Below are 22518 nucleotides of genomic sequence, written 5' to 3'. Positions count from 1 at the left end.
CTAAAGTACATTTGTTCGTTTTAAAAATTATGGAAGCGAATTGTTATGAGTGCAAGAGTTCAGACAGAATTTATGTAATTAATCTTTAATTTTATTACTATAAGCTTAAATAATCGTATATACTGAAACTCATTCCAAAGATTAGGTCAAAACATAATCAAAACTGTATATTGTTAATTGTCATTCTTACAACAACAAACAAAGTTGTACTAAACGCGTTAAGATTATAAAAGAAGCCAAATAAATGTATAAAAAAAAGAAAACATCACACTCATAAGACTGGTTAGATCTAATCTAACCGGGCTGTACGAGGGTCAATGAGTCAGGTGAATAAAAATACTAAATTTGTGGGCATTTTCAATATCAAATATTTACATAAGCTCGCATTAATAATAACACGCAGTGTTGTGGGAATCTACTCGAATCTCCACCCATGCAAGCGACCATCGGAGGAGCTGACACGTGTCCTCTCTTGTTTGATTCCGATCTTTCTCTTAGTATATTGAAGTTGTTGTGGGCTTTTACACGGACAAATTAAACATAGATTACATGGAAGCAAACCACTCGAGTCTTCTTAATAGGTAAGCAACAAAGTAATCCCTCTAAAAGAAAACAATATAAATTAATTGCAACACAGAATATTATAGTACTACCATTTGGAGTAGAATAATTGTATAAAGCTGGAAACTTTGTGCAAAGATATATTTGATTCATCAAAGATGTGTGTAATATATAATATACCCACCCCACGACAACAACAAATTGCCTATTAATTATAATATTTGTGTCAATTTTCCAAGTGGGTTTCTTATTCACTTTTCCAAATATGCTTTTCTTCTCTGACCACTGCTAGCCTGTGTTTATTTTCCTGATCCAAAAACTAATTATATAACTAAACATTATAATGTGTTTACGTTATAAAACTAAAATTATTTTAAAAGATTCTTAAAATAGAGAGTTGGTCTTATGTCGCCAAAACCCCACCACCTGAGAGAGATGAAATAATAAAAATCAAAACAAAAGTTGACAAAACAAGTTGGGGACTCGAAAACTTTTTTCCTGAAATTGACCGCTCTTTGCTTCTTATACGTTACGTATTGCAATTTGGCAGAGTGGTGACCACGCTTTGGGATTGGCTGAGGCCTTGTTGTCAAGTTCGAGCCCAACTTCAGACTTGGAATCCCACCAAAATTAAATTAAATCTGATATTTATAAATTTAATATTATTAATAGGAAGGACAAAGTACATATCGCCTTCAACTTGTCCTTGAGATCACCAAAAGAATCTGATAGATTTGGTTTTGCCAAAATTTTCTGTTTTTTTTTTCTTTTGTGACGAATGATACATATTCAATTTCTTAATTATTATCTACCCAGTAATCCAACCGATATCGTTATTAGCACAACTTAATATCTTTCAAGATTTCATTGTCAATATTTTTTTCTTCTTCCACTTTCCTATTTCATAATTCAATTTCTCATTTTCATCGTCAAGAGTTGAAGAACTTTGATGCAAAAACACAATATTAGTTATAAAACACAATTAACAATAATAAGCCATGCACGTTGCTATGTTTACTTATCTTGGATGCCCTTGTTTTTGTGTTAACTAGGTTAAAAATTTATACAAGTATATAACATGAATTACAAAAAGACAATGATACAATTATAGCATCGAGTAACTCCAAACACAAAGAGTAGAGAAATTTTATAATGTAGACTTCATAAGTAAGAAAATATCAAAAACAAACTCACATTTATAAAATATTAAAAAAAATTGACCAAAAAAGGAACAAAAATACTCTCATATCATTTAAATTTAAATTATTACTTGTTTTTTCACATTTTATCTCTCTCTCTCTCTCTCTCTCTCTCTCTCTCTCTCTCTCTCTCTCTCTCTCTCAATGTTGACGAATTTGGAAGAACTACGACGAATTCCGATGATCTCCGAAAAACACGTGTAAAATTAATTTTTTTAATTTTAAACTCTACCATTGAATAAAATATTGAGTTAATTTCATCGGAATTTATATGAAATTATCAGAATTAATCATAATAAAGGGAAATTAATAAAACAATGAACCTTTATTGACAACAACTGCAAAACGAGTCACTGTTGCTCTTAATTCAAATTAATTTCAATTAATTCAGATTGATTACTATGACTTCCGGTAATATTCAAAAGTCATCGGAATCGGAAGTCATCAGAATTTATCGTAAGAGACTAAATATGCTTTGAATGTTCAGGTCGATGTTCATTGGTTGATGGTTGTTCCGCTATGTGTGATTTGTGAGGTTGTAAAAGACTAAATTATTTAGTAAAATTTGAGATTTTTCTATATATATAACAATCCTAAAATGACCCACTCTGAGAAATAATTTATACTAAAAACAAATGGATAAAATAGTGATTCACACTGTCTAACAAACAAATATCAAGGATGAAAAAAAAAAATATCAAATTACTATTAGATGAATTTGCTTTGGTTAACAGTTTGTATTGTGTATCAGGTGGTGGTTTTGAAAGGCAATATGATGACAGTTTAAGTGGCCGATTTCAAAACTTAAAAAGCTTATCTGGTTTGTCCGATTCTTATCACCCCTGTGATATTTATTTTATCTTATTATATAAATATATATATATATATATATATATATATATAATATATATAAAGAAGACAGTGAGTGGGTTTCATATGCAAGCCTAACACTTAAGTTTAAAATATTGATATCGGTATCGAATATTTTACTGATATATCGATTGATATCTTATAAAAATATATAGATCGATTATCGATAATATCAATGATATATTGCTTATCAACAGTTATATCGATTAATATATTATAACAAAATATAATTACAAATATGTTATTTTTTTTAAATGTATATTATATATATATCAACATTTCTAATAAATATACATAAATATATGTATTTTTATGTATTTTTTTATATATAAACATATATATATATATAAAGTAAAAATAAAACAAAGAATCGTATCACAATAAAAATCGTATATACATATGCATAAAGTATTTCGGTCATTTATATATGCGCGCAGGAAAAGATCATATGAAAACTTCAATGTAATTGTGCATGTAGTAATAATTATAAACATAATTTTCGAGTAAAAAAAAAATAGTTTACGACCACTGTAAAAGTGAAATTTATTGTAGTTAAAAATTAGAAAGAAAAAAAATACCGATAGTGCATCTATATTTAGTGGGTTATAGTAGTTTTTATATTGAATATTTTCATTTTTTGATATATCGATGATATGTCGAGATATATCGTCGGTATTTTAAACTTTTGCTAACACTATATTAACGAAATGGAAAGTTAATTGGTTGTGTTTGGTAGTTAACACTATATCAAAAAGCTGTTTGGTACAGTTTTCATTTTTGTTTTTGAGAAAGTGAAAAAACTGAAAAAAGTATTTGGTATAGTTTTCATTTTTGTTTTTGAAAGAATGAAAAGAGAAGATGAGGAGAAGGAGAAGAGAAAAGAAGAAATTTTTTTCCAAAAACACTTTTTATTTGTTTTTAGTTTTTTTATTTTTTACAAAACAACTTCAAAAATTTTTAAAAATTTTTTCCGAAAAATTAAAACAAATACATTTTCACTTTTATAATAGTGCTTCACAAATCAATGCGAAGACTTTATGTCTAGACTCTGGACGTTAAACTATTGTTAAGTAACATGATGAATCGATCAAACTATATATATATATGTATATATATATATATATGTATATATATATATATATGTATATATATATGTATATATATATATATATATGTATGTATGAGAGAGAGAGAGACCATGATTAGTTTAGTTAGTTGTTTATAAATGTATATATGGTTTAGCTTTGGGCTTGATTGAATCATCAAAGCTATAAAATAATAACATAATATAATAATTTATAAAATGTAATTATAAGTAGAACAAATCATTTCGGAACCATGGTAGGTTTGGAATCTTTTATTCTTAATATTTAATTAAACTGTGTAACCTTTATTAGTGTGCCTATGAACAGAGAAAGAGTCGAGAAAAAAGACGAATACCAAGAATACGTAAGCAATTGCAACGTAGTGGGTGAAGTGGAATATTAAATTAAAACATATTATTATGTGGAATCAAATAGTTTTTTGTATTTGTCATTAAGGGTTCACGCTACCCATTTTTGGTTGAGTTAAAAACTGGTTAATAAGTTCTCCAGCGAGACAAATCTTGCAAAGTTATTGAGTATAAAAATATTAGTAATATCAGCAGAACAAAAAGAAAAAAAAAATGGTTGTCAGTTTTTTATTTGACTATAAAAATATTATTTGTTCCACACCTGAGAGAGGGAAGGCTCAGAAAGGAAGGGGGGGAGGGGAATAAGGAAGCAAATTCTAATGAGATCAGCAAGTCTAACTGAAAAGAGTTCTTACATTTCATTCAAATTAGTTGGAGTTTCAATTTAATATTAGCCATGAAAGCATGGTGGAGCTTTCCGATCTTCATATTAACTACCGGTGAGGAACAAAGGCCTTCCTAAGAGGGACCGGGGGGAGGGGGCGGCGTGACAGAGGCAACAAGAAAAAGGTTCAAGAGTCCGTTTGAAATCCGGAAAATAAGAGTGAAAGAAAATGAAAATTTTCCTTATTTTCTTTTTTTTTTTTTGTTTGGATACAGAAAAAATTATGATAGAAAATAAATAAGAGGGAAAATGGAGGAAAAATATATTATTAAAGTGAGAGTTCCATTTTTTTTTTCGGAAAATCGGATGAAAAATGAGAATCTCTCTAAACTTTTTTATATGAGAATTACGCTTGTATGTATTTTTTTCACTTTTCCCTCAATTTTCCATCGTATTTTCTAACTAGCACAACATATAATTTTGATTTTCCATCTTGTTTTCCCTCGTACTTTTATTTTACCTTGTATTTTCACTTTTCTTCCTATTTTCCAGGTTTAAAACGGAGCTTAATCTTAGAGTGAAAATGAAGGTTTAGAGAGAAAAACTTTGAACTATCGTATATTTATCTCATGTATGTGTATAAATGTATATCTCTTGTATGCTATCTCTTAAAAAATAGCATGTGTGAACATATCTTCCAAACAATCTTGAATCAAGCAAATGCCAATGCAAATGCCAATGCAAATGCCAATGCCAATTCACCAGCATAATATTTTAATGTTCTCAACTTCAGTCACTACTATAAACCCGCCAACTTGTTCTGAAACCGTTTGAATTCTATTTTATAATTTAAAGTTTACTTTAGAGTACGGGCTAAAATATTAATTAACTTGAAACACATCTGTTGTAGCAAACATAAACGAAGATTAAGAGAAACATATACGAAATGAACTATGAGAGCACTAGTCGCAATTTGCATAGAATCTAAGATTTGTACTCGTCTTTCAAAGGCCAATTGTAAAAGATAATATTGTCTCAACACCTTTATTCATTCACCAATGGTAGATCACAGCATGAAATAGGAATTTATCATAACAGAGCAAACACGAGCACAGAGAGTCATAGTATGGGAATCTCTCTCAGTATATGATATCACACACCAATTCAAACGACTTGTTTTTCTGTTATATAAAAAGGTTTCAACGTTTTCGCTATGCTTGTTTGTGCACTCAAAACCAGCTCTTATTTGCACGAGCACGGAACGAAACGCTCTCTCAAATGCTTGGCCTCACGTTCAGACGCGAAGCTAGCTTCTGACCAAGAGACTTGTCGGCCTGTATTTCATCACCACCAATACAAGTTTTATTAGGAACAATATTTCTAACGTGTATCGGAGAGAGAGAGAGAGAGAGAGAGAGAGAGAGAGAGAGAGAGAGAGAGAGAGAGAGAGAGACCTGAGACCAGTACGAGACCCAAATGCTGCGGATCTCGTGTGTGACACGTGGGTCAGTCAGAGCCTCGACCCATCTCTTGATAAACCGTTCCTGCCTGAAACATCGCAATACACACACCACACTTGAAAACCCATTCTAGAAATATGGTATCGAAACCGTTGAAAAATGGTCGAAAGCGAGAGTAGAGCATACCTGTCTGGAGCGAAGGATCGGTATCTCTCTCCTGGTTCCTTGAAGTTGTTCTCCTTTGCAATTATGCACTGCATTTACCAAAATAATTAAATTATAACCACCTTCGAATATACAACAAGATATGACCCCGAACCTCTCCCAAGGGCTAATCCTAAATTCCAACTAATTTTATTTAAAAAAAAAATGATTTTTTTTCTCACCGTGCATTTACTAATTATTTACCGGCCTAAAGTCTCATCATTATGTATCGGTTAATAATGAGGAATCCCGAAATGGAAAATAAACACCTTGTCGAATTCAAAAGCAGGGAACGAAAACTGACCCTTTCGCGCTTTCCGGAGCAGACGGCAGGAGGAAGTGGGTACCTCTCAGAGTGACGGACTGGGTCGTATCTGGACGGGAAATAGTTGACCTGCAGAGAAACGTGATCAGGATAGTCGAAAAAGAATGATAAGAGTGAGTAGAAGTAGAAGTAGAAGTATATGTACCTCCTCGTCCCTGTGCATGAAGTTCATGAAACCGTCGTGGTGATTGTTGTGGTGGGCGCACTTGGGGGCATTGGCGGGGAGCTGGAGATAGTTCGGGCCGAGGCGGTGCCTCTGAGTGTCGGAGTAGGAGAAGACTCGGGTCTGGAGCAGCTTGTCGTCCGAGTAGTAGATTCCCGGGACGATGATGCCGGGGCAGAACGCCAGCTGCTCGTTCTCCGCAAAGAAGTTGTCGATGTTCTTGTTCAGGACCATGCGCCCCACCGGCTGCAGGGGCAGCACGTCCTCCGGCCACGTCTTGGTGACGTCCAGCGGGTCGAAGTCGAACTTGTCCTCGTCCGCGGGGTCGATCGTCTGCACGAACAGCTTCCACTCCGGGTAGTTTCCGGCGGCGATGGAGTCGTACAGGTCCTGCGTGGCGTGGCTGTGGTTGGAGCCGCCGACGCGGACGGCCTCGTCCTCGAGCAACGACCGGACCCCGCAGGTGGGGCGCCAGTGGAACTTGACGAGGGTGGACTTGCCGGCCTTGTTGATGAGGGTGTAGGTGTTGACCCCGGAGCCGTCCATGTGGCGGTAGTCCTGGGGGATTCCGATGTCGTCGAAGAGGAAGGTGAACATGTTGAGGCTCTCCGGGTGGTGGGAGAAGAAGTCCATGATGCGCCAGTTCTCCTGGATGTGGGACCGCGGGTTCGGCTTCAGGGCGTGGACCATGTCCGGGAACTTCATGCCGTCGCGGATGAAGAAGACCGGGAAGTTGTTCCCCACCAGGTCCCAGTTGCCCTCTCGAGTGTAGAACTTGATGGCGAACCCGCGGGGGTCTCTCAGGGTCTCGGGGCTGCCGCGCTCGTGGATCACCGTCGAGAACCGCACGATCACCGGGGTCTGCACCCCCGGGGCCCTCAGGAAGTCCGCGCAGCTCAGGTGCGAGATGTCGTGCGTCACCTCGAAGAACCCCTTCGCACTCGCTCCGCGCGCGTGCACCACACGCTCCGGGATCCTCTCCCTGTCGAAGTTCGCCAGCTTCTCCACCAGATGGTAGTCCTCCAGCAGAATCGGACCTGTTTTTTTTTTCCAAGATTCAAAGCCCTAAGATTCTACAGATACCTCTTCGTCTGATTACGAAAAAGAAATTCCTTAAATGAATACCTCTTGGTCCAACGGTCATGGAAGAGTTGTTGTTCCATACCGGAGCGCCGGAGTTTGTGGTGAAGAAAGGGGAGTTGAAGGCGCTTGAAGGCCGGTGCTGTTCATTCCATACATCAATAATTATTCAATTAAATCGCAATCGCTTATTCATAATAATTATTCAATCAAACTGCGTCAATTCAATTCAAGGCCTTGCTCATCACGGAATCGAGTTAGGGATTTAGAAAGATGAAGAGGATTGTACCTTGTAAGGATCCATATTGAGAGAGAGCGAAGAAGATTGAAGAAAGGGAAAAAAACCAATGCAGTTGTGAAAAAAGGAGATTTCGTGTGGCCAACGAACGACGGAAGACAAATTTATATAAGGAACCGAACGAAGTGTTGTGGTTTTTATAAATTTAGTGTATATTAGTTGTGTTTCACATATCCCAATAACTCATCATCGTTATCTACTTCTCTTATCCCACCGGACGCAATATGTGACGTCATCGTCAAATTTACTATTTACTCTCAGACCGGTTTAATTTTAGCATAATCTCGTATCCCGTTTTTCTAGTTTCATTTATAACTGTGACAAATATGAAACAAAATGATATTGCTTACTTCATGTTAATGATCATCCTTAAATGTTTTATGGAATGTGGTTTATATCCTAATTGATCGTGCTCACCCGTGAATCCATAACGACTTTCATATCTCTTTTTTTTTTTTTTTTTTTTTAATGAAGTTAGTTTTGTAGTTCAAATCAAATGATGAAAAAGATATACTATGTTAATGTTCAAGATGTCAAGCTACACGGGAAATAAATCATTTTGCAATATAAGAGTCTACGTATTATTATAAATGGGAGCCCACTACTCAACCATGTATACATATCGCAGATTACTTGATGATAAATATTGAAATCATAACATTATGATAGTCGGTGGAATGAATATGTAAAAAATAATAATAAAAAAAACTTATTTTAAATTGACAACCAAGATAAATGATATCTTATACATATAGCGTCGAACATATGTGAACATAGCGTGATATGTATGTAATTGTATATTCAACGCCGATACTTCAGTTAGAATTGTTGGCACTAAAGGTCAGAAATTAATTTTTTATATGGTGGAAAAAATTCAGTAAAAGAAGTGGATATATAAAGGTGTGGGCAACAGTATTAAATAATAATATTGAATTTTGAGAGAACGTCATGAAGTGAGACTTCCTTATCCTGGTTTTGGTGTTTAGTATAAGACCACCTCACAACCACTAATGGTCATTTAGTGACATGGCCCATTAATGATTTGCCACGTAGGCACTAAGCGGCCTTGAAACGTGTGCTCGGTTTTTGCCTGAAGATATGTTTTGGGGTTCTACGAGAAAAAAAGACTTTGAAACTCTACTCCGCCGATAAGGTTCTAACTTGGGCCACAAAAGCCCATTTCTGGGGCCCGCATTTTACAATTCCCTTTTCTCTTTCACCTTATGTTTGTCCGTATTATTATGCTCAAAAAATTAGTTTCCACGTAAAATAAAAACCATAACGAAGTGGGACTTTGCAACCGAGTACAACCAACCCAAACCAATGAAATCACAAAGGTCTCTTCGCTTCTCTCTAAGGCTATTTTTTTTTCATTTGCATTCTAGTACATAGGTTTATGTAGGGAAGAAAAAAAAAAAAAAAGGGGGAAGAAGCTCTTAATATTAGTTTTTCATTTTTCCCAAACACTGTATTGTAAGACACCAAATATGCGTGCAAAATTCAAATTCAGGGCTTAAAATGCAGTCGATTTTGTCCGGAATGTTTTTTTTTTTGTTAGATACTGGTGCCAAGATAGATAGAAATAACTTTTCATTTTCAGTGACTCCAACAGCCAACAAAAACACTGGAAAAAAAAAATAATTACAATGATTTTCAGCTATAGATATAAACAAAATGTTGGTAAAAAAATGACAGTTTAACTCCTTTTTTTCTCTCTTAAATTGTGTCATACAAGTCACCAGGACAAAGTCAATTTCAATTGTATATCTGTTTTTATTATTTTTGTTGGGATGGGAGAGGATATTTTTTCTGAAGGTGAACAACATTATTTATTATTAGAGGTTTGAGTTCTGGGCCATCATTCATATTTTCCGGTGGTTGAGAGTTTTATACCATTGAGTTACATTGCCAATAATATCCACATGCCTATATATGTCTATGTGCAACCACTCTTGCGTACCAAATATTTATAGACCGTGTATCTTATGCCAAATTTGTCATACTACAATATTTATGGTGAATCTGAATTCTTAGACTATGTATATTATAGAGTATACACTACTGATTTATCAAAACAAACTACAGTTTTGCTTTAACAAAATTGATTAGAACGAATTCAATTAATAATTGAGTAGCGTATGTTTAAGGTTCCCAAAGTTTTTTACAACTCCATATTATTCAGTGTTTTAATACTCGGGCCAAAAATTTGGAATAAAAAGGAAAGATCCCTTCTAAAGTTCATTGAATTGAGAATCTAGTGTCGCTTTCAAATATTATTACGCAATATATAGTTTCAATTGTATAGCTGCTTTTCACTCTAGTAAAGATCTGAATTCTTGGCCATCATTCATATTTTGTGGTGGTTGAGAGTCTTATTCCATTGAGTTACGTTAACAATAATATCCAAATGCCTATATATATGTTTATGTGCAGTGCAATCACTCTTACGGACCAAATATTTATAGACTATGTATCTTATGCCAAAATTTTCATGCACAATATCACAGGTGAATCTATGTTCTGCTTGTATCACTTCTATTAGACGTGTTATGTTATCCATGTAAAACGCGGAGAGAAATACTGACCTTGAGAGAAACACGAGGAGAATCGCCAAAAACCAGTTCATCTAGAGTTTGGCATGGCTTCCGGGCTGAAACAACCTGTTCATCGCTTGGAAAAAAAAAATTTCATGATCAGAATAAAATGCCAAACTCTTATCTATTTCTTTTAGAACCCTAGTTAACATCACAAAAGCGAGTTCAATCACCTGGGGTTGAATTAGGTGGTGATTGTCTAAGGCGAATAAAAACACATGATAAAGTGGTCTGCGTTTGATCATGAACATACATTATCATTACAAAGTCGAAATGCAAGCATTACAACAAAGAAAAGAAGCAGATACAAAACTGGCTTGTGTAAACCAGCATTTATTGGATTGAAAAATATGGTACATGACTCATGAGAGAGTTTCACTAGTATTAGTAGTGTTCGTAAATAAGAAAAACATACACCACAGCATTCAGAACAAATGAAACACTTTTTTATTGATTCTTCTTCCAGATATGAAACAAGCTTATTTTCTTTCGATTATAGGTTTCTTCTCGCACGCTCTTAGGCACTTGACTTCACCCTGGGAATTACATGCTTGGCCTCATGTTGAGACGAGAAGCGATCTTCTGCCCCAGAGACTTGTCCGTCTGTTACCACCACAGAAACACAATCACATTAGTTCATTTCTTCTTGTTTTTTTCTTTTTCTTTTAAAGTTTGAGTTGGATAGAAATGAACCTGAGACAAGTAGGAGACCCAAATGCTGCGGATTTCATGGGTGACGCGCTGATCGGCCAACTCGGCAACCCATCTCTTGATGTACCTTTCTTGCCTGTCACGCGAGTAAAGCAGAAGAAGATACATAATTAAAAACACACTCTCGAGCACAACTACTCATGTGATATCAATATCATTCATGGATGTATTGTATACCTGTCCGGTGCCCAGGAGCGGTATCTGACCCCAGCCTGAGTGAAGTTGTCTTCCTTGGGAATGGTGCGCTGTTTCACCAAAAAGATTATGATTATTACATAAGTAGATATACACACACACACACACACACACACACACACACACACACACACACACACACACATAAGTAGATTATGATTATGATTATATGGTTTGATTTGGGGTTACTAAAAAGATACCCTTTCGCGCGATCCGTGGATGATGGCCTGCGGGATGGGGAACTTCTCGGCGTGGCGGCAGCCGTCGTACCTCGACGGGAAGTAGTCAATCTAACAAAAACAAAAAGAATCAGATCAGATTGGCATATATATATATATATATATATATATAGGGAGAGCGGAGACGTACTTCCTCGTCGCGGTGGACGAAGTTCATGGCGCCGTCGTAGTGGTTGTTGTGGTGGGCGCACTTGGGGGCGTTGACGGGGAGCTGCAGGTAGTTGACTCCGATGCGGTACCTGTGCGTGTCGCTGTACGCAAAGAGGCGCGCCTGCAGCATCTTGTCGTTGGAGTAGTGGATCCCCGGGACGGTGTGGGCCGGGTTCATCGCCAGCTGCTCGTTCTCCGCAAAGAAGTTGTCGATGTTGCGGTTCAGCACCATGCGCCCCACCGGCTGCAGCGGCACCAGATCCTCCGGCCAGATCGTGGTCGTGTCCAAGATGTCGAACTCGAACTTGTCCTCGTCCGCCGGGTCCAGCGTCTGCACGAACAGCTTCCACTCGGGGTAGTTTCCGGCGGCGATGGACTCGTACAGGTCCTGCGTGGCGTGGCTGTGGTTGGTCCCGCCGACGCGGATGGCCTCCTCTTCCAGCATCGACTTCACTCCGCAGGTGGGCTTCCAGTGGAACTTGACGAAGGTGGACTTGCCGGCGCCGTTCACCAGCACGAAGGTGTGGACCCCGAAGCCCTCCATGTGGCGGTAGTTGATTGGCACGCCCACGTCGTCGAACAGCCACGCGAAAGTCAGCATGCTCTCCGGGTGGAACGAGAGGAAGTCGAGCACGCGCCAGTACTCTTGGATGTGCGACTTCGGGTTCGGCTTGAACGCGTGGATCACGTCCGGGAATTGGATCCCGTCGCGGATGAAGAACACCGGGAAGTTGTTCCCGACGATGTCGAAGTTGCCCTGTTTGCCGATTCGAGTGAGATTTGAATTGAAAGTCATTAATCAACACTAGAAGCATTGAGAATTTGAGAGAGAGAGAGAGAGTGACTGACCTCTCTGGTGTAGAACTTGACGGCGAAGCCACGTGGGTCGCGGATGGTCTCGGGGCTGCCGCGCTCGTGGATGACGGTGGAGAACCGCACGATCACGGGGGTCTGCACGCCGGGGGAGCGGAGGAAGTCGGCGCAGGTCAGGTGAGACACGTCGTGGGTCACCTCGAAGAACCCCTTCGCGCTCGCTCCCCGCGCGTGCACGATACGCTCCGGCATGCGCTCGCGAGTGAAGTTCGCGATCTTCTCCACCAAGTGGTAGTCCTCCAGCAGAATCGGCCCTGAGAATCATCATCGCGCATTTTGTCAAACACCTCATCCACACCATTATCAAATCTCTCCCGCCAAATTATACGACGACTACTACTTGGGTCGTATGCTCAAAACTAGATGGGCCAGAGCACTGATTCTCGCTTTGAATTTGTTGGCCCAAAAGTCTTCTTGACACTTGAGTTCACAAAAATACATTACTTTTAATTCTTATTTATCACTTCTTTATAATATGAACATTACTTTACTTAAGGGAAACAAATTATGATATCAATGTCAACGGTTATGTAAAAAAATGAAGAACATGGTATTATAACTATTTAGACTATATCTTAATCATGTTAATTTGAAATTGCATTTGTTTTCATCTATAATTTATTTATAAAAATATATACACATGATGAGCATTTTAAAAAAAAAAAAATCGATGGTGAAGAAGTGTGAATGATATATTTAAAATTAAAACTTTACCATTCTCGGTCAAGCTTAGCCTTTTATGGATAAGTATTGTCTCACGCTAATTATGACATTTGAAGATAAAAATAATAAAAGAATGGTTAAATTTGTACGAAGGTATCCTATGTTTTCAACGGCTTCATAAGAAAGAAAAATATTTAAAACCATTGTATTTTTTTGTACACTGTATATAGAGTATCTATTTTTTTATATAAATTTCTTGATGTGGGTGGAAAAAGTTATTGATACCCGGATTTTTCTAAATCTTAGCTGTCCTTAAATTTAGACAAACATTAACTGTTTTATATATGTATTAGTTTTCAAGGGACTCTGCCATTAGGAGACCATTATTAAAACTTAAAACGCAGAGCTACTTAATATATATAGCTCATTTGCATGTTTATGTTAAACTAATTTCTAAATTAACTATCTAGTAATTCAGTAAACAGCGTAGCTACGCAACGCTTATGTGTCATTTTTTTTTTTTTATCGGAAGTTTAACACGTGCGAGTCTGATTTAATGTTATGAAAAAAAAGAAAATAATAATAATCTACCTTTTTATGGTTATTTTATTTTTTTTAATAGATTGTGGCCGACAGACGTCAACTGCCTCCGTCAAATAAAAGATAATTGTGGTGGGTTAAATTACTTGATTGATTCCGAATATTTTTTTTTAATAAATCCTGATATAGAACTTTTATACCAAATGGATTAATAATAGATAGGTCCAAAAACAAGGCAACGACAAGTATAATAAGAGATCTTGAGTCGGCCGGCTTGTTGTGTGAAAGTGGTGCAACCGAGTAATTCAAAAGAGGACAAAAGCACACCATCCAACCAGTTTATACAAATCATATATAGACACGACGATAGAGATTACGATTACAAACAACGATGAATATGTATATGTATATGTATATGTATGTATATACCTCTTGGACCGACGGTCAAGGCAGATTCGTTGTTGTAAACTGGAGCGCCGGCATTTGTTGTCATAAACGGAGTGTTGTACGCACTCGACGGTCGGTGCTGTTATCACACACACGTCACCCAAACTCATCAACGATACATAACTCTACGAACATATATATCTGATCATCTTGATGCATGTTAAATACCTTTGGTTAATTAGAGGTATATATATATTTTCAGGCATGTTCTTAACTGAGGCTAATTCCACATCACGCGCGCATGCAGTTTATAGATCTATTATATATGATCCATTTTTAAATCTAAAAATTATAACTCACGTGTCGAAAAGTAGCAAGGGATTATTTTTGTTCGCATAAATAAACAATAATAAAAGATCTGATGGTTATAAATTAGTATATTAGAGTATGATGATAACCTAGCTCGCGAGACTGATGATATAAGCATCTCTTTGTTTTCATCACCTTTTTAAGTATTTAAAAAAAAAAAGGAAGAATTAATATATCGGATCTCTTAAACGTGATCAATAATAAAGAAACCAAAAATAGGCGTCACGATCAAAGATTCAAGATCATAAAATATAGGTAGGATCCTAAAATATAATCAAATATCAAGCACAAGTGTTGATAAAATAACATTATCCAGATCATACATATGTTATCGATCATGAGGCTAAGAGCTGAAAGAGAGTGTTAATTTGATAAGAAAATACCTTGTACGGATCCATTGCAAGCAAGATTGGAAGGGAAGAGAGATAAAGGGGTAAGAGAGAGAAATAAGAACAGGGGGGTTGATAATATGGCAAAGCTTTAGTTCATTTGGAGACAATTTATAAAGTCTTGTTGGGGGTTATTATTTCTTCACAATTTAACACTCACTCTTTTACTACAGTAAGATCAAATCAAAACACTGCACTGTTATTTCTCTCTACTTCAAATAAATATTATTTTAGATTTATTCCAGGAAACGTGCCAATAGATCTAATACTTGTGGTGGTGGAGAGAGAGAGAGAGCGTTACAGTGACACCACAGTTGCATTAAGTATTGGAGTGCAATCCCATCCCTTCATTATGTTTGAACCCCACGTGTGACTCGATACCGGCGAACACGATTTGCTTAATCCAACGTCACCTAAACTATAACATTTATAACAACTCTATAATTAGCAAAGAAAGAAAGAAAGCTCTCCTGGATAATATATTTAACTACGATTGAAGAAAATTCAAAAACATAAGCCACCACTTGGGAGAATAGGTTGAATGGAGCCATCTGGATATTAGTATTTTAGTGGGTGATAAATGATAATGATATGTAATATTATATTATATTGCCCATCGTGAAATGTTCTTAAACTAACAATAATTTCAAGCGTTTTATTTTTCTCTTAATTAAATAATTTGTTATAGGGAAAAATTATTCCACTGAAAATATCGAAAGGATTTCAATGATTTCAAGTCAAGGCAGTTGGTGACTTGTGCCAAATGCACGCAGATGGACCACTTTCCATTTGCAAAGTTTCGATGCTCATGACATGTGCTCTGTTTCAGGAAAATAACCACACTTTCCTAGAGCAACACTACATGGTCCTGTTTTTTTATTTGAATAAAAAAAAAGTACTGTCGCTCCTTCTTGTAAATAATTTGAAGACGGAGAGTGGAGACATACCTCACGAAATTAACTAACTTTTGTATTGATAATTAAAAAAAAAAAAAAAAAAATATTGTCATGTCATGTCAATTGGTTATTTGCTTAAAAATATTGAAATGTCGACTATTTTATAATTCTAAACTTCCAAGTGGTTTTGTATCATTTTTCTTGTTAGATTAGTTTTTAAAAAACAATCAAACGAGCAATTTCAAAAAAAAAAAAAAAAAAAAAAAAAACGTCCATGATTGAAAAAATAAGGTACTGATGGTCCACTCGAGTCGAGATAGAATGAAAAGAAATGAAAGCCATGCTCATTCACGCGCCACCTTCTGTGTCCGCTAAAACCGCACTCTAAACACTACTCTTTCTAATATTTTCTACCCTTATTATTACAGCCTACTTTAACTAGTAAATCCTCAAAAACAAAATATCATACTCCTTAAGTAAAATAAATTATGGTTTTTCTTCAACTAAAACTTTATCTCTGATGAGATATTACCTTTGGACTTTTAAGTTTGAATTCACAAAAAGAATCCGGGAATATGCAAGAAGCTGAGGAGCGGTAATGGGTTTTCTTTTACATGAAACGACAAAGGTAGAAACGACTTTTCTTTCACAATAGAAGAGAGAGACCACCACCGCATGTGGATAAGATCAAAATGGGCCACAAAGTTGGCTTCTTGTGGGCCCACTTCTTCTTTATCTTGTGGGCCCATTTCATCACTCGGACAGTCGAACCAAAGCCAGATCATAAAGATGCCGTCATTAAAAAATTTATTTTTAGAAAATGCCGTGATTAAATTATTGTGTCTACAATAATTTAATCACCGCTTGGACTATGGGATATCCCTCGTGTCGCATATATTTTATCCTCTTTCTTATCTTCTATTATTTTGTTGTCTTTGATTGGTCTAAGTGATTCTAGTTGAAATGAATTAAGGACAATAATGATTATCTTCCAAGAACTCTTTACTATTCTTTTTCAAGCAATTTATGTACAACAAGAGCAAATAAGCTTTGTTCCATTCCATTATCCTCATTTGTGTATAATAATAGGTATATACACATGCAAGAATTGTAAAAGATTTAAACGCACATACTATAGTCTATGACTCTATATGAAGCCAAATCAATATTGAAAAATTTCAATCCATCGACCACTTAGAAGCGGCGAAATTGTAACGTCGCTTTTTCTTCTTTTCACATTTTGTCGTTGGCCTTCACGCCATCATGTCATGTGTGGAATTATTTGGTTCCCAGTCTTTCTCGCAATTGCAATTTGCAGATATTAAGAAGTTAACCCACGCAAGTAACTAAGTATTTCGCATATATTTATCTTAGACATTGTGTATTTTTAAGGATTTATCCGATAGTGACACTGTCAGATCAATGCCGCGATTTTAGTGTGACTGTTTGGTTTTAAGGGAGAAAAAAAATTCTTCTTTCATCCCTGTACAAAAAAAAAAAAAAAAAAAAAAAGAGACAAATGGTATATACAAATGGTTAACCTTGTACGATTCAAATCAAATCTGAGGATAAACGATGATCTGAAGCTGTACCCAGAATGTTCAAAGCCTGCGTCGTTTGTATGATGAGTCCTTGATTCGGGTTAATCTTTATAGATATAGCAAAGTTGAAAAAACAAAGTAGTGAATTATTGAGAAATCAAGATCAAGACGGATTAATAAAAAAAAAATATTTATTATCAATAGGGTAAGGAAGGCAAATGTGTCGTAATCAGATTTGTGGCGTCCACGAGACTGACTACTCAGTCCGTGAGAGAAGATATATCCAATATTTAGGACACCAAATTTGACCCACCAAGCCAAAGAAATGCCAGCCAATAATGCAACAGCATGGTACATACGCTATTTTGTCATGTCTTTTTTCTTTGTATTTATTTACTGGATTTTTAAACTACTATTTTTGACAAATTTAACCGTCTTTTTTTCCACTAGCAAATTTGACATTCCCGGTCATTTTTTACCGGTCAATTTTGGATAAAATCAATATATGCAAATGACTTTATATGAGAAAATTGGCTTCAATTGCTTAGGAGAACACCACAAAAACCAATGAATTATTTATGCAAAGTGAAGAAAGCTACGAGTGAATACAAAATCACATAAATGAGAGTGAATAGCATATTTAAACGTTTAATATTGCTAAATAACTAATGTTTGGTAAATTTAAGATAAATGATAACTTTCAGATGTAAATCTTAGATAAGTATTATTTTATTATTTTTAATCAATGATTGAAATCTCGCATCTCGCGGTCGTACCGCACTTCTAATTTTGGGGTATCTCGTCTCGTACTGTGGTATTCCGTGGTATTTGATGAACGTTCGAGGTATCTCGTACCGTGTGGTAAACCGCATTCCACGGGATATACCACCCAAAAAAGGGTATTCCGCGGGGTATTTGAACAACTTTTTAATTAGGATTTTGTATAAATTTAGGATACACAAAAAAAATTATATTTTAAAATAAAGTTTTCAACATTTCACACATAAAATTCTAAATAGAGTACAAATCAATACAAATATAATAGAAAATTCTCAAACAAATTCACACTAATATCTAAATAAAGAAAACAAATAAAGATACATGTAATAGAAAGCTCACACAAAACAACACAAAGTATAATAAGTATATTGGACCAAAGATATGCTCCAAAACTACTTTTGGACTTCTTATCGGACACGGCCAAAAGACACTATCTCATCTCCTCCATTACTTCTGGAGGACATTTATCACACATCATCGTACTTCTTCGATTATCTGTAGCAGTAAGGTGATTCTTCACCCTAGTAACACATCCTCCTTTCATCTCATGGCCATAAAATTTGCACACAAAAGCGTTCGTATTTTCCTCAATGGACGTACAATATTTTGGGGCCGGAACCGAACTCATTCTTCAAGTAGTAAATCTAAAGTAACAAAATATGTCAACATTAACAATAATGAACAACGTAACAATAACAAATAATCAAGAATTAGATCAAACAAGCAATCAGTAATCAAGAAATTAATTACATTTAGATCAAATTTTCACCCAACTATCTACTTTATTTGTCTTATTCAATTTTCACCTTTATTTTAGTAGGATGAAACAATATATGGATCATCTCATTGTTTACACATCCCACATGACTCAAGATCAAAAGAAAGATCATGAAAACATGTGTACTTATATAAAGACTAATTTTTTTAAGTTTTGAATGTTATGATTTTCTCTAAAAAAATGTTATGATTTTTATTTTAATAAAAATTTATTATTATATAAGTCTATTTTTTAATTTTTTGTCGTTGTGCAATCTTGTATTTTAATTAATTATATTTATTTTTAAATTTATCATATGAATCTAATTTATAAAAAAAATTGTAAACAATAAAAAAAGGTAAAAGAATTATGGTGGGCAACGTTTAAAGCAACTTGCATTGGAATGATTTTGTTAAAAGTTGTCAATTTAGTGATGTGGAAGAGAGATACAATTATATATTATTATTTGGATAAATTACATAAATGCCCCCTGAACTTTTGACCATTTAACAACGTGGTCCCTACTTTTATTTTTCTTACAGCGTCGTCCTTAAACTTTCATATTCTTACAAACTTAGTCATTCCGTCAAATTTTGGGAGTATATTCCGTCTATTTTAACTTGTGTAATAACTTGAATATTTAAAATTACCTATATATCCTTTATTTAATTATTTTATATTTAAAATTAATAAATTAAAATTAAAAAATTTCATTTTTCATTTTGTTTGTTGTCTTTTTTAATACTTTTTTTTATACATTTTCATTATATTTTCTTTTTCACGATAATAGAAAATTAATAATAAATAATAATTCATTTTTACAATTCATTTTTATTAAAAATTCATATTTTACATAATTATTTTATTTTTATTTATTTTTTTATATAATAAATAATAATTTTTAATAATATTAAATAATTATAAAATTAATATTTTTTTGTTATTTTACAATTTTGTCTCTGTTTAAATAGTCACATGCCAATCACATGGGCAAAAATGGATGGATTGTTGAGAAAAATAGACGGAAAAACTAAGTTTGTAAGATTGTCAAAGTTCAAGGGTAACGCTGTAAGAAAAATAAAAGTATGGACCACGTTGTTAAATGATCAAAAGTTCATGGGGCATTTATGTAATTTATCCTTATTATTTGGTGATTTGTTAAAGGTCGGCAACTCTTTGCATTGGAGAATGCTTATGAACAGAGCGAGAGAATTAGTTAGGATATTAACTGAAGTTAGTTAGACTTTATTATAGTATATAGACTTGAACCTGTACTTGAATTGAGTAATCTGAAAAAATGAGAAGAACAATATAGTAAATTTCCTTTTCATAATTATTCATACGGTCACAAATTAGTTATTAGTGTGAAAATACAAAATTCTAAACTTAATGAGGCAAGAGGTGTGGCCCGTGGGAGTTTTGACAGCTATGCGATACTAACAAGACTGGAGAGAAAAACGTACTTTTACTTTTAAGTTTTAACTTCAATCTTTTTTTTTTTTTTTTTTTTTATAAAACTTCTGACTTCTATATGATATGAGCTATTTTCAATGGGACCAGAAAGTAAAAACAATACTGGCGGTACGAATCTACTAGAAGGGCGACATGTACAAAAATCATTTCCTCAATTGTGGCGAGTTTTTTATTTGAAGAAAAAATTTGTGGCGAGTTTTTTATTTGAAGAAAAAATTTGTGGCGAGTGGTGACTCATACTTTCCCAAGATTCTACTCTCATGTCAACCACACGCTTGAAACATAATATCTTTTTCTTAGCATTAAAATATCATACCTTATGCTCTTTCTCACGTGTGTATATATATATATAATACCTTAATAAAATAATATTATATCTCCAACCTAATATTTCATTACTACACTAAAAAGCATATTCTTTCCCTTTTTTAATCACAAACTTATTCATTATATTAATAAGTATAAGAAATTTATATTTATCACATTCGAAATACCAAGTGTTTTAAAGAAATTTAGTTTCAATGTCATCTTTTTAATAATCGACGAGTTTAGACATCTCTTGGTGACATCTAAACTGAAAGCGAGGATTTTAACTTCTCTAATCGTTAACAATGTCATAACGTAATAATATAGACGTCTGTTTTATGAAAAGTAACATGAAAACGTAATTTTTGAGTGATATGGTTATGATTGGTCTATTTTTAAATTAATAAAAAATATATAGATTTAGCATCAATCTTTAAAAATAATGTAAATTATCAAGCTATTTCCACTCAATTTTGTGTACTTTGAGGGAAACTTAATTTGACATATAAATTTAGCATCAACCTTTAAAAACAACGTAAATTATCAAGCGACTTCCACTCAATTTTGTGTAGTATTTAGGGAAACCTGAAATTCATAGTTTCACTATTAATCATAATTAGATGAGAAATTAAAATCAAATTGGAAACAATCTAGCTGCATATTTGAGGTGTTCACGGTATAATGATAAACACACAACGTTTTAAGTTGGTCGGATTTATTTTTTTTAGGCCTTTAAAACTTAAACATGAAAAATAACTAAAGAATAAAATTTTCTTTGGTTTTAATATCAACTTTACATCTTCAACACACTTTTTCCTGCTCAAGTTATATAATAAAAAATAGGAATAATTACATAAATTCCATTTGAACTACATCACTTGTAACAAAGTACCCCTCATACTATAAAATCGACCAATTTGCCCCTCAATACCATTTTTTGTGTCATTATAGTCCTTCCGTGTATTTTCAACTCAATCTGTCACTCAACTATGCACGATTTTGTCACATGAGTCACTAAATAAATGAAATTATGAATATACCCTTGTATACTTTTTATAATTTATATTTGTTTTATTAAAAACATTAAAAAAGCTTCTCTAACATCAGGAACCTCGGAGACATCTACAACTCTGACAACCCCAACTCCGGCTAAGCCAACCAGATGTAATCCTTGGACTCCATGAAAGAACGAATTTTTTTTTTACAAAGTCGTCAGAGCAAAATGAAAAAAATGGAAATGAGATTGGTGAATTAAAAGGGCTCCGTGGATGTCGCGGACCGGTCGCCATGGCGTCCGCCGCAAAGCCGCGTCACAGTCCCCATTACCATGCCGACGTAAGGGAGCTCGTTGAAGCCGAAGGAGTCAATGACGACGTCGAAATCGACGGAGAAGTTCTCCAATCAGGATCCCAACCAAGCTCGATTTTTTCAAATAAGAACATAATATATCAGATTCTTAGATTTCAAAGAAACCCCAATATCAATTTCAAATTTGTGTAAACTCAAGGAATCAAAGGGTAAACTGAAGATAAACCCCCTAATAAATCAGAAATAAATCCATGGCGTTCTTGGAAGTTAGCCAATATTGTTCTCTTTTGCCTCTTTGAAATTAGGTTTATTTATTTATTTGATGTTTGGTTAGTGAGTTCCTTTGGGCGATTAACGAATTGTGTGAAGAAGAAAAGAAGACGAAGAAAAAGAAGACAGGTTCTGGGAG

General features: G+C 34.7%; 2 protein-coding genes across 2 annotated transcripts; both read right to left on the bottom strand.

Annotated features, from left to right (window-relative positions):
* Nucleotides 1-5423: 5423 nt before the first annotated feature.
* LOC149392581 (catalase-2) lies at nucleotides 5424-8399 on the bottom strand. The gene is made up of 7 exons (XM_089621057.1): nucleotides 7930-8399; nucleotides 7686-7782; nucleotides 6543-7597; nucleotides 6377-6466; nucleotides 6055-6122; nucleotides 5863-5956; nucleotides 5424-5742 (listed from the first exon to the last, which is right to left on the bottom strand). Exons 1-7 carry the CDS (start codon nucleotides 7942-7944, stop codon nucleotides 5683-5685), a joined length of 1479 nt encoding a protein of 492 aa, XP_089477183.1. The 5' UTR covers nucleotides 7945-8399; the 3' UTR covers nucleotides 5424-5682.
* Nucleotides 8400-10837: 2438 nt separating this feature from the next.
* Nucleotides 10838-15193, bottom strand: LOC149392580 (catalase-like). The gene is made up of 8 exons (XM_089621056.1): nucleotides 15043-15193; nucleotides 14333-14429; nucleotides 12677-12954; nucleotides 11808-12584; nucleotides 11639-11728; nucleotides 11421-11488; nucleotides 11226-11319; nucleotides 10838-11135 (listed from the first exon to the last, which is right to left on the bottom strand). Exons 1-8 carry the CDS (start codon nucleotides 15055-15057, stop codon nucleotides 11076-11078), a joined length of 1479 nt encoding a protein of 492 aa, XP_089477182.1. The 5' UTR covers nucleotides 15058-15193; the 3' UTR covers nucleotides 10838-11075.
* Nucleotides 15194-22518: the final 7325 nt, after the last annotated feature.

This window comes from Urtica dioica, chromosome 7 (assembly GCF_054948205.1).
Source record: "Urtica dioica subsp. dioica isolate 48M chromosome 7, U.dioica_male_clone48M_v1_H2, whole genome shotgun sequence".
NCBI lineage: Eukaryota > Viridiplantae > Streptophyta > Magnoliopsida > Rosales > Urticaceae > Urtica > Urtica dioica.
Note: the sequence above shows the minus strand (reverse complement) of the source record. Positions and strands in the feature narration are given on the sequence as shown.

What these genes read in the sequence shown, in the direction of transcription:
- LOC149392581 (XM_089621057.1), bottom strand. An exon ending in CATGACCGTTGGACCAAGAG is followed by an intron (nt 7,598 to 7,685) that starts GTATTCATTTAA and finishes AAAAAAAAACAG; the next exon opens with GTCCGATTCTGCTGGAGGAC. An exon ending in CGATCCTTCGCTCCAGACAG is followed by an intron (nt 5,957 to 6,054) that starts GTATGCTCTACT and finishes GCGATGTTTCAG; the next exon opens with GCAGGAACGGTTTATCAAGA.
- LOC149392580 (XM_089621056.1), bottom strand. An exon ending in CTTGACCGTCGGTCCAAGAG is followed by an intron (nt 12,955 to 14,332) that starts GTATATACATAC and finishes GATGATTCTCAG; the next exon opens with GGCCGATTCTGCTGGAGGAC. An exon ending in CGCTCCTGGGCACCGGACAG is followed by an intron (nt 11,320 to 11,420) that starts GTATACAATACA and finishes CTCGCGTGACAG; the next exon opens with GCAAGAAAGGTACATCAAGA.